This window comes from Acanthopagrus latus, chromosome 10, assembly GCF_904848185.1.
Source record: "Acanthopagrus latus isolate v.2019 chromosome 10, fAcaLat1.1, whole genome shotgun sequence".
NCBI lineage: Eukaryota > Metazoa > Chordata > Actinopteri > Spariformes > Sparidae > Acanthopagrus > Acanthopagrus latus.
The window spans coordinates 570,476-582,013 of record NC_051048.1 but is presented as its reverse complement, the minus strand read 5'-3'; the positions used below and the strand labels follow the sequence as shown (position 1 = coordinate 582,013).

Below are 11,538 nucleotides of genomic sequence, written 5' to 3'. Positions count from 1 at the left end.
AACATTCACTTTCTCCACTTTTCACGAACTTTCTGCAGCTCGAGGCCTCAGAGTAAGACAGGAAACACATCGCAGCCACCTCCTTTCCATATGTCCTCCTCTGATTGGCTGCTGTGGGACTGCTGCGGCGCGCGGATTGCTCGGTAAGCCTGTCAATCACGACGTCCTGCCTCTCATTGGCTCTCCTCTAAAGAACGGGCGGGAGTGTTCTCTTCGGCCTCTGTTGACATCTTGGAGCGATTCTTATCGCGAGATTTGAACCAACTCGGGAGATTGAGTGCAGCGCGGATGGAGTGAAGACGGGAGAAGGAACCAAGTGACGGTTAGCAGTCGGAACACAGCCGATAACGGTCCATAAGAAGCCGCCATGTCTTCCTGTCGTCTCCTGTGCCTGCTGGCTCTCACCTTCCTCCACAGCTCCGTGTCAGCCGAACAGCGGAGTCTCTCTGCAGGTAAGGCCGCTCCGGAGGGTCTCCTGGCCGGCCGGGCGGACCACCCTGCCCCGCTGGAGCTGCTCTGCTCCTGGTCGCTCAGCTAATTCTTGCTAATTACATCGTTATCCACATTTATATCTCATTAACAGCTTCAGCAGCAACATAGATTTTTTATGATAATCTCTGACTGTGAGTTTGTCAAGTTAAAACTTAAAGGTAAAGACCCCTGAAACTTCCTAACTTTAGCCTGGAGGCTAACTAGCAATAATTGGTCGCTGGAGGTAAAGTTCATGTCTCTTACTGCAGATACATCGACTCTGTAAAGTGTTAATTATAAAGTATTGTGTTCAAAACGACGTGAAACAGGAACAAGTGACTTTGTGTTTTCCTGTGAATTGAAGATATTCCACTAAATTAATCACCTGATGGGTAAAATATGAACTGATAAAGTAATAACTGATCCTGCCGAAGTGCTGTAGAGATCTCCAACATGAACAGGAATCAACTTCAGATTCACAAGACTGAAAATAAACTGTGTAAATCAGGTCTGCTATGAAATTATTAATATTTTAAACGAGTTTCATCGTTGTGTCTCAGTCCAGATCAGCAGCCCTGAAGAACCTTCCAGAACTCTGAATCTCTGCCCACTTCTCTGGCACAGCCTGTTATTAACACTCAGACTGAGTGTTGAGTCAGAATCATCTCTAATCCGAACTAAACATTATTTTAATGTTAATCTGCAGTAAACAGGAGAACCATCTGTTTAAATTATTCACAGCGAGGTTTCATCCAATCAGAGCACAGAAGTATCAGGTAGACTCACACAGGTGATAAACCTCCAGTAGACAGAAGTAAGGAGCAGAAGAGTGAAATAACTCACGGTGCGCAAGTTGTTTGACCTGCAGTGATACTTTTAGTATGAGAGTGAAGAAGTCAGCAGTGTGTGTGTGTGTGTGTGTGTGTGTGTGTGTGTGTGTGTGTGTGTGTGTGTGGACAGCTGTGTGTGTGTTGCGGGGGGTTTGTGGTCGGACACCTGAGCATCAGATTAGTGAGCAGAAGCTCTGGGGTGTTTGTAGTGAAGCTGTTCTGATGTCTGATGCCTCATGACTCATTTATGACACAATCTGAGCCCTAAATAACATTTAAAACAGGATTTTTGTTCTGTTTCTGCATCTTCTTTTACATTTTATCAGCCAATCAATAGTCAGAGCGATCAATATCTGCAGCTCTGTGCACCTTTCTGTCTTTATAAACGTCTGGAAGAGACGGGAAACTTGTGTCAATGGTAAATCCTACTTCACATGAACGCATCATTCCTCTCATTCATGAATTATCTGCTGCTGAACTGAAGAACTCACGATGAAGTTGTCATGCAGAGAGCAGAGAGGTGTAGAGCGTATACCTCCACAGATGTGTGTGTGCTCATGAACGCCACACACATGTTAGCAGACTGAGGGAAACCTGGAGGACAAGGAGGCTTCTGTCACCAGACACTTTCTCTGCTCCTCCCCCTCCTGCTCCTCACCTCCTTCACCCTCCACGGAACTTCTGAGGAATTTCACTCAAATCCAAACTTCAAATTCCTCGAAAGCCTGGAGGGAGGGAGGAGGAGGAGGGGGGAGGAGGAGAGGGGAGGAGAGGAGGAGGGAGGAGGAGGAGGGGGGAGGAGGAGAGGGGAGGAGAGGGGGGGGAGGAGGAGAGGGGAGGAGGGGGGAGGAGGAGAGGGGAGGAGAGGAGGAGGGAGGAGGAGGAGGGGGGAGGAGGAGAGGGGAGGAGAGGAGGAGGAGGAGGGGGGAGGAGGGAGGAGGAGGTGGGTTTCCTGTCAGGTCCTGCAGGATTGTACCCAGAGGTGGAATGTAACTAAGTTCTGGAGATCTTTTACTTGACTTCTACTGTCTGTGACATCTCAGAGGAAAACACTCTGCAGTACTGACTGAGATGCTTTCATTGTGAAAGCTGTAGTTTTCAGGTGCATTTGTGTAATCAGAGTCTAATCAATGATAAACGTTGATGCGTTATTACAGAACATAAAGTCTGTAAAATCAGCTCCAGGTCTACAGAGCCGTGAAAACATGAAAGCATCAACAGACATAATCCAATAAATGAACTTATATTATTGTTACCTGACACAAAGTTATGAAAAACAAAACTACATTAAAAGTTTGACAATAGATAACGTTTTCAAATAAACAAACAAAAAACAACAGAACCATAGAAGCTGTTTTTGTGACGAGCAGCTGCTGAACACTGATCTGGATCAGTATCCTGTTGATTGACTTATTGATTACTGATCACCTGCTGTCTGGCCGTGTGTGTAGAAAATCTGCTGGTCATCACCGCTGCAACAGAGGAAACAGACGGCTTCAAACGCTTCATGAGGACGGCCCGAGAGTTCAACTACACTGTGAAGGTAACACACACACACACACACGCACGCACGCACGCACGCACACACACACACTCACATTGAGGTGTGTGTGTGTGTGCAGGTCCTGGGTCTGGGCGAGGACTGGAAAGGTGGTGACGTGGCTCGGACGGTGGGTGGAGGTCAGAAGGTCCGATGGTTGAAGAAGGAGCTGCTCAAACACTCAGACAAGAAGGACCTGGTCGTCATGTTCGTAGACAGGTAACACCCACCTGTCTGTCTCTGTGTATGCGCGTGTGTGTGTGTGTGTGTGTGTGTGTGTCCTCATTTCTCTTTTCACTCTCGCTGCTTCTCATCTTCACTCTGTTGTTTCTTTGTTTGTCTGCCTTCAATAAGAAATCTGACTCACCTGTCCTACTTTGTTTTTGTTTAAATGACACCTGGAGCTCAGCGTTTCAGACCGAACACTCCACAGACGGATGATGCTGAAGAACCAGCAGCTGTGTTCAGACAGTTAATACTGTGACTCACTGCTGTTTAGTCATTGAAGACGAACTCTCAGCGTAGTTTTCTTTGTTCAGTAAACTTGATTGTCTTCCGTCTCCGCCTGCAGCTACGACGTGATCTTTGCGTCGGGCCCTGAGGAGGTTCTGTCCAAGTTCTTCCGTCTGGGTCACAGGGTGGTTTTCTCAGCTGAGGGCTTCTGCTGGCCCGACCAGAGGCTGGCCTCCAAGTACCCAGAGGTGCATTCTGGGAAACGCTTCCTCAACTCAGGAGGTGAGATGCCGTCTGAGAGTCCTGATCAAAATCATCCATCAGTGTTTAGTGACGAAGATCAGACGTCTCCTGTAAACAAACATGGACGCTGAGGAAGAAAGGATCATGTTGTGAACCATGGTGTGTGTGTGTGTGTGTGTGTGTGTGTGTGTGTGTGTGTGTTCCAGGCTTCATTGGCTTCGCGTCAGATCTCAGTACGATCGTCCAGCAGTGGAAGTACAAAGACAACGACGACGACCAGCTTTTCTACACCAAGATCTACCTGGACAAGACCCAGAGGGTAAAAACTGATCCAGGCACAGAACTCAGCGTGTTTCTGTCACTGTGAGCTCAGACAGAACCTCCACTGTCTTCATCACCATTCACTGACCCTGTAGACTGATGGACAGAGGAACTGGAGAGGTTATTAACTCGTAGAAACAGTTAAAGTACTGATCCGGTCTGAGTGGTGTCATCAGTCACACACGATGTTTGTCAGTTTGTCCTGTCCTGTATATCAGCAGCTCACACAACTGAACCAGAACCAGCACTGCAGCTGTCAATATGAGCAGATTTGCTTTGAAGTTCATCTTGTTCAGAACCTTTTCTGACCCAGTTCAGACCGGATCAGTACTTTATCATCCCTCTTCAGTCACGACCAGACAAAGGGGTCTATAGCAGAAAGTGTGTTTTTTATAGAAACATATGATCCTGAACATACCGCTGTGTGTTGGCCCAGAAGAAGAACCTATGTGGGTTCTTGGTTTAAAGTCAGAACTCATTGTTCTTGTACGGTGGTCCAATTTGTGGATTTGATTTGATGTGATTCTTCTCTTCAGACCAAGTTCAACATGACTCTGGATCATCGCTCACGAATCTTCCAGAACCTGAACGGAGCAGTTGGTGAGTCTCTCTCTCTCTCTCACACACACACACACACACACACACACACACACACACACACACACACACAGTAAACAGTGCGTGTCCGACATGAATGAGCTGATTGTGTCTCTCTCCGTCAGAGGAAGTCGTCCTGAAGTTTGAGAGGGCGAAGGTCAGGGCGAGGAACGTTGCCTACGACACGCTTCCTGTTGTTATCCATGGCAACGGACCCACCAAGGTAACCCACCAATCACAGCCCTCTCCCGACACCAGAGCACCGTGAGTGAGGTGTGTGGTTTGTGTGTTTTACAGCTCAGTGTCGGAGATGAGATGTTTAAGTGTTCAATTATAGTTCAGAATGTGAGTAGAGAAAACAGCAGTGGAGGAAGGCTGTCATTAACTCGCTCACACTGAGGGAGAGAACACAAACGTCTCGCCACGTTTCCTCCTCTCAGTCCTCTGAGCGCAAAACAAAAGCTCTAGTCAGCTGTTTGTGACCTGCCTTCTTCTCACAGTCCTGACTGAGTGAACACATGAAACAAGTTCATCTGATTCAGTGTGACGTCACCTCCTGAGGACATCATCACCCCTGCGTCCGTCCAGAATAGATGTCCATAAATCAGAATTCAGAGACAAAAGTCCATTCAGAGCTCCCCTGCAGCTGGCAACAGGTTCTGGTCCTCCTGATGGATGACAGGACCATGAAAACATGATATTATCTGCTGTAGATCAGTTCTGAGTTCTTATATCCAGCCTGACCAGAACCACTCGGATCACTGAGGTGTCTCCTCTCATCGTCTGGTAACGGACCAGACGCCAGTTTCAATAAGAAGTGACGTGTTGTTTAAACTTGAATTAATCTGGTGTTGCGTTGAATCACCTCTGATGACCTGTGTGTGTGTGTGTGTGTGTGTGTGTGTGTGTGTGTGTGTGTGTGTGTGTGTGTGTGTCTGTCTGCAGCTGCAGCTGAACTATCTTGGTAACTACGTTCCGACAGTGTGGACCTTTGAGAACGGCTGTGCCATCTGTGATGACGACCTGCTGTTCTTCACCGACACACCTGTAGGTCCACTCATCCGACAGTGACGGTACCGCTCCTGCTCTGCCGTCGTGTCCTCGGTGTGTTTAACATGTGTGTGTTTCAGGACGAGGAGCTGCCGCTGGTGTACGTCGGAGTGTTTATCGAACACGCCACTCCCTTCATGGAGGAGTTCTTGGACCGACTCACGACACTCAACTACCCGACGACGAGGATCCGCCTCTTCATCCACAACAACGTGAGACCCTGAACAAACAGAAATACTGTACCGATCAGTTCTGTCGTGTTCTGATCTAATGGCATCCTCCTGTCCTCCAGGTTGTGTACCACGAGCGTCACATCCAGAAGTTCTGGGATCAGCACAGAGCTCTGTTCCCTGACGCCCTGCTGGTCGGACCGGAGGAGAACCTGCAGGAGAACAAGGCCAGAAACATGGCTGTGTGAGTAGAACCTTCGGAACAATATTCTTACTGTTAGAACGTCTGTGGGTCACTGGTTGGATCATCTCCTGATCCTGTCAGACCTGTTGGAGCTGAAAGTGTTCATCTGGAAACTAACGAGCAACTATGGTGCAACCTGTGTGTGTGTGTGTGTGTGTGCGTGTGTGCGTGTGTGCGTGTGTGTGTGTGTGTGTGTGTGTGTGCGTGCGTGTGTGTGTGTGCACAGCGAGGCCTGTAAGAAGGACCCAGAGTGTGATTACTACTTCAGCATCGACTCCGACGTGGCCTTGACCAACCCCGACACACTGAGGATACTGATCGAGGAAAACAAGTATGCCCTAGACTTCTCTACAGCTTCCTGCACCCTAACACACACACACAAGCTCCTACTGTGAGATCTACACTCACAAGTACACACCAGCCCTCCTCTAAGACACGGCACTGATTCTCATGTTGTGGTTGTGAACTGTGTGTGTGTCTCAGGTCAGTCATCGCTCCCATGCTGTCCAAACACGGGAAGCTGTGGAGTAACTTCTGGGGCGCTCTGAGTCCAGAAGGGTTCTACTCCAGATCTGAGGACTACATCGAGATCGTCCAGGGGAAGAGGATGTGAGCACACACACACACACACACACGCGCACACACACACACACACACACACACACACACAGTAGAGCGTCTCTGCTCTGTGAATCACAGACTTCTCACAGCACAGATGGACAGTGTTAATGAGTGTGTGTGTGTGTGTGTGTGTGTAGAGGTCTGTGGAACGTCCCGTACATCACTCAGGCCTACCTGATCAAAGGCAGCGTGCTGCGGTCCAAACTTTCCCAGGTGAGCCTGTACGTGGACCAGGAGATGGACCCTGACATGGTGTTCTGCAGGAGCATCAGAGACCAGGTAACTCAGCTGCTGTCGATCACTGCTGACTAGAGCTGCACGATGTAACATTTGAGCATCATCATCACAGTGTTTGTGCAGTAGTCACATTGCAGGGCCTGTGATGTAGGAGACAAATGAACTCATCTCGTTTCAAGCATACCTGACACATGCACAGCGATCCACCAATCACATTAGTTCTTATTCAGTGTGCCGAAGCAGACCACGCCCCTGCACATGGAGTGAGTCGCTGGTAACAACATTGAAAAATGAGCTACAACAAGAGAAAATCACTGAAAACAAAGACTTGGTGCCAAAAAGAAAAGCAACGTCAGTTATTTGGAATTATTTCAGCTACAAGCAGGATGATATTGACCGAACACGTGTTCTGTGTCGACAGAGCCTTCATCTGTTGTCGCAACCAGCAGTAACACAACTAATTAGTTTGACCATTTACGTCAGTACCACACAGCTCAGTACGACAAAAACTGGTAAGATCAGTGCAGGTTAACTGTCCACATTATAGCAGCAGTGCAGCATGACATAAAGTGCTGTTCAGGTCATCTGATGAAAATTCCTGTATTTTTTCATATCGCAATAAATATTGCAGGGTTAAAAAATATCGCAATGTCAGTTTTGTCCAATATCGAGCTGACCTACTGCTGACTGATCACTGCTGCCCGATCACGGAACATTTTACCCTGAGCGTGTCTGAGGACGTCTCTGTTCCTGCTGACCTCACATCAGTGATGGAGCTCCTCTGTGTGTTCGCAGGGCGTCTTCATGTTCGTGTCCAACCGAGACGAGTTTGGTCGCCTGGTGGCGTCGTCCAACTTCAACACGTCCAGACTCCACCCGGACATGTGGCAGATCTTCGACAACCCTGTGGTCAGACTCGCACACACTGACATGAACACATGTTGAGCTGAATCAACACACATGCTGAGCACAGTCAGGTCCATAAATATGGGGACATAGACACAATTCTCTCCTATTCACCATTTTATACCCCACTGCAGACTGTCAGCTTTAGTTTGAGGGTATTTACATCCAAATCAGGTGAACAGTGTAGGAAATACAACAGTTTCTATATGTGCCTCCCACTTTTTAGGGGACCAAAAGTAACAGGACACTTGACCCAAAAGCTGTTCTCTCGTTATGTCTTCATCAGTTAAACATTTGCATTTGGAATCTGTTGCTGTTCCCTCTCAATATGAGATCCAAGGAGCTGTCACTGTCAGTGAAGCATCACTAGGCTGAACAATCAAAACAAACCCGTCAGAGAAATAGTTCAAACATCAGGTGTGGCCAAATCAACTGTTTGGAACATTGTTAAAAAAAAAGATTGCACTGGTGAGCTCAGCAACGCCAAAAGACCTGGAAGACCACGGAAAACAACTGTGGTGGAATAAAGAGGAATTCTTTCCCTGGTGAAGAAAAACCTCTTCACAACAGCTGGACAGATCAACAACACTCTGCAGGAGGCAGGTGTGTATGTTTCAAAGTCAACAGTCAAAGAAGACTTCACCAGAGTGAATACAGAAGCTTCACCACAACATGTAAACCATTGGTGAGCCTCAAAAACAGGAAGACCAGATTAGAATTTGCCAAACAACACCTGAAAACAGCCTTTACAGTTCTGGAAGAACATCCTATGGACACATGAGACCAAGATCATCATGTACCACAGTGATGGGAAGAGAGGGAAAGGAACTGCTCATGATCCAAAACACACCACCTCATCAGTGAAGCATGGTGGTGGTAGAGTCATTAGAGTCATGGTGTGGGCATGTATGGCTGCCACTGGAACTGGTTCCCTTGTATTATTGATGATGTAACTGCTGACAAAAGCAACAGGATGAATTCTGAAGTGTTTCGAGCAATTTTATCTGCTCATATTGGCCAAATGCTTCAGAACTCACTGGACGGCGCTTCACAGTGCAGATGGATAGTGACCCAAAACATACTGCAAAAGCAACCAAAGAGTATTTTTAAGGCAAATAAGTGGAATGTTATGCAATGGCCAATTCAGTCACCTGACCTGAATCCAGCTGAGCTTACATTTCACTTGCTGAAGACCAAACTGAAGGGAAAATGTCCCAAGAACAAGCAGGAGCTGCAGAGCGTTGCAGCAGAGGCCTGGCAGAGCGTCACCAGGGATGAGACCCAGCGTCTGGTGATGTCGGTGCCCTCCAGACTTCAGCCTGTAGTTGACTGCAGACGATTTGCAACCAAGTATTAAACATTGAAAGTTTGATTTATGATTGTTTAGTTTTTTAGTGTTAGTTTCCCCTAAAAAGTGGGAGGCACGTAAAGAAACGGTTGTAATTCCTGCACCGTTCACCTGCAAGTCTGCAGTTAAAGCTCATCTTGTTCATTTCATTTCAAATCGACTGTAGTCGTGTATAGAGCCGAGAAGAAGATAACTGTGTCGATGTCCCAGTATTTATGGACCTGACTGTGTGTGTGTGTGTGTGTGTGTGTGTGTGTGTGTGTGTGTTGCAGGACTGGAAGGAGAAGTACATCAGTGCGAACTACTCCAAGATCTTTGAGGACAACACGAGTTTTGTGGAGCAGGTAACAAACCAACACCAACTGTTGAAGGAACAATTCACCACAAAGTGACACTCAGTCCTCATCTCCTCATCCTTGTCCACAGAACCAACATCCTGAAGCTCAGACTGTAACTGATTGTGTGTGTGTGTGTGTGTGTGTCTCAGCCCTGTCCAGATGTTTACTGGTTTCCAGCCTTCTCAGAGAAGATGTGTGATCATCTGGTAGAGACCATGGAAGACGACGGTGGATGGTCTGGAGGATCACACAAGGTAACAGGCTGTGTGTGTGTGTGTGTGTGTGTGTGTGTGTGTGTGTGTCAGAGGAGGGTGTGTGTTGATGCTGGTCTCCTGTGTGTGTGTGTGTCAGGACGACCGTCTGGCTGGTGGTTATGAAAACGTCCCCACAGTGGACATCCACATGAACCAGATCGGCTTTGAGAAAGAGTGGCTCAAGTTCCTCAAAGACTACATCGTCCCGGTCACAGAGAAGCTCTACCCGGGATATTACCCCAAGGTACGGTCTACCCGCCCCGGGTCACGGTCTGACCAGTGAAATCAAATAGACATAGTTATACATGGATGCTTAAAATCCTTGAAAGTTTGTCAATTGAAACTGTGTGTGTGTGTGTGTGTGTGTGTGTGTGTGTGCGCGTGCAGGCTCAGGCCATCATGAACTTCGTGGTGCGTTACCGACCCGACGAGCAGCCGTCTCTCCGACCACATCACGACTCGTCCACCTTCACCATCAACATCGCCCTGAACAGTAAAGGCATCAACTACGAGGTACACACACACACACACACACACACACACACACACACACACACACACACCGGTCATCAGTGTCAGTGGTCTGATCAGATGTTTGGTCTCTCACATGATGTTCAGTTTACTGTCACATGGGGCAGAAAGCTTCAAACAGGACTCAAACTGATGTATTGATTATCTAAATTCCTGCCGGTGGGTGATAAGTATTGATTGATGGACCGATGCTTGCAGGGCGGAGGCTGCAGGTTCCTGCGGTACGACTGTAAGGTGGAGGCTCCCAGGAAGGGCTGGTCCTTCATGCACCCCGGCCGGCTGACACACTACCACGAGGGTCTGCCCACCACCAAAGGGACCAGATACATCATGGTGTCCTTCGTAGACCCCTGAGACTGTGTGTGTGTGTGTGTGTGTGTGTGTGTGCGCATTAGTCGACCTCATCATCACAGATGGAGACGGACGGATGGACGGTTAGACGTGATGACCTTGAACATCATTTCAGAACATATCACAACTTTTTTATTTTAATTTTAAAGTGTGTCTTATTTCTGATTGGATGATCCACTTTCACACCTGACTCACCTGTGGCCGATCACACAAATCATTTCAGGACCCTGAACGCATCACCGTGGGACATTTTCAGAATAAGAGTCTCTTTATTTTTTCTCCTAGTTTTGCAACTGTGGCATTTCAAAATAAGAGTCTCTGTGGAGGTTAAAATCACTTTGTCACCATGCTGCCTTATCACATGACACTACCTGAACCTATGCAAGCAGTGTGTGTGTGTGTGTGTGTGTGTGTGTGTGTGTGTGTGTGTGTGTGTGTGTGTGTGTGTGTGTGTGCTGTTACACTCCATCAAACTCTACCACAGCAGCAGCTGTTTCAGCCCAATCAGGTGGCTCAGAAGCGTAACAGTGAATGTTTAATGAGCAGAGAAGGTAAAAGTGAGTCCAGTGAGAATGTTTCACAGAGAAAAACCAAGTGTAGACTGTTTGTAAATGTTTAAATGTTGGGGAGGATTTAAAACTGTTACTGAGAAACTTTTATATTTCCATGTTTCATCGTCTTTGTTTGGTGTTTGAAGTTCATTTCCTTGTTTCCATCATGTAGTTTTCCATCACGGTGCTGTGAGCCCGACGTCTCCTCACACACCTCCCTGTGTGTGTGTGTGTGTGTGTGTGTGTGTGTGTGTGTGTGTGTGTGTGTGTGTGTGAGGACGTACGAGGTTTCCACCCGACGCTGCCTGTAGTTTTCTCTCCATGCGTGCCTGTCGATACGAGGAGTCAGCGCTCTCTGGCTTTGTACAAACTGCATTAAATTATTTGTCAATGAGCGATTAAAGTTTTGAGATTTTAATAAATAATGTAACTGTGACAGCCAGCTGTGTTTGTTCTGTTTGTCTCCACCTGCGTCATGTAGA

At 47.5% G+C, this 11,538-nt stretch overlaps 1 protein-coding gene across 1 annotated transcript; it reads left to right on the top strand.

Annotated features, from left to right (window-relative positions):
* The first annotated feature begins 367 nt into the window (after positions 1-367).
* plod3 (procollagen-lysine, 2-oxoglutarate 5-dioxygenase 3) lies at positions 368-11,494 on the top strand. The gene is made up of 19 exons (XM_037111187.1): positions 368-452; positions 2,753-2,844; positions 2,924-3,060; positions 3,413-3,576; positions 3,744-3,856; positions 4,395-4,458; positions 4,581-4,678; positions 5,401-5,502; positions 5,586-5,717; positions 5,798-5,919; positions 6,146-6,250; positions 6,403-6,528; positions 6,678-6,819; positions 7,573-7,686; positions 9,304-9,375; positions 9,519-9,623; positions 9,721-9,867; positions 10,011-10,136; positions 10,353-11,494. The coding sequence occupies exons 1-19, from the start codon at positions 368-370 to the stop codon at positions 10,506-10,508; spliced, it is 2,202 nt and encodes a 733-aa protein (XP_036967082.1). The 3' UTR covers positions 10,509-11,494.
* Positions 11,495-11,538: the final 44 nt, after the last annotated feature.

What these genes read in the sequence shown, in the direction of transcription:
- plod3 (XM_037111187.1), top strand. Translation starts at nt 368, where the DNA reads ATGTCTTCCTGTCGTCTCCTGTGCCTGCTGGCTCTCACCTTCCTCCAC. An exon ending in ACCTGGACAAGACCCAGAGG is followed by an intron (nt 3,857 to 4,394) that starts GTAAAAACTGAT and finishes TCTTCTCTTCAG; the next exon opens with ACCAAGTTCAACATGACTCT. An exon ending in ATGGCAACGGACCCACCAAG is followed by an intron (nt 4,679 to 5,400) that starts GTAACCCACCAA and finishes GTCTGTCTGCAG; the next exon opens with CTGCAGCTGAACTATCTTGG.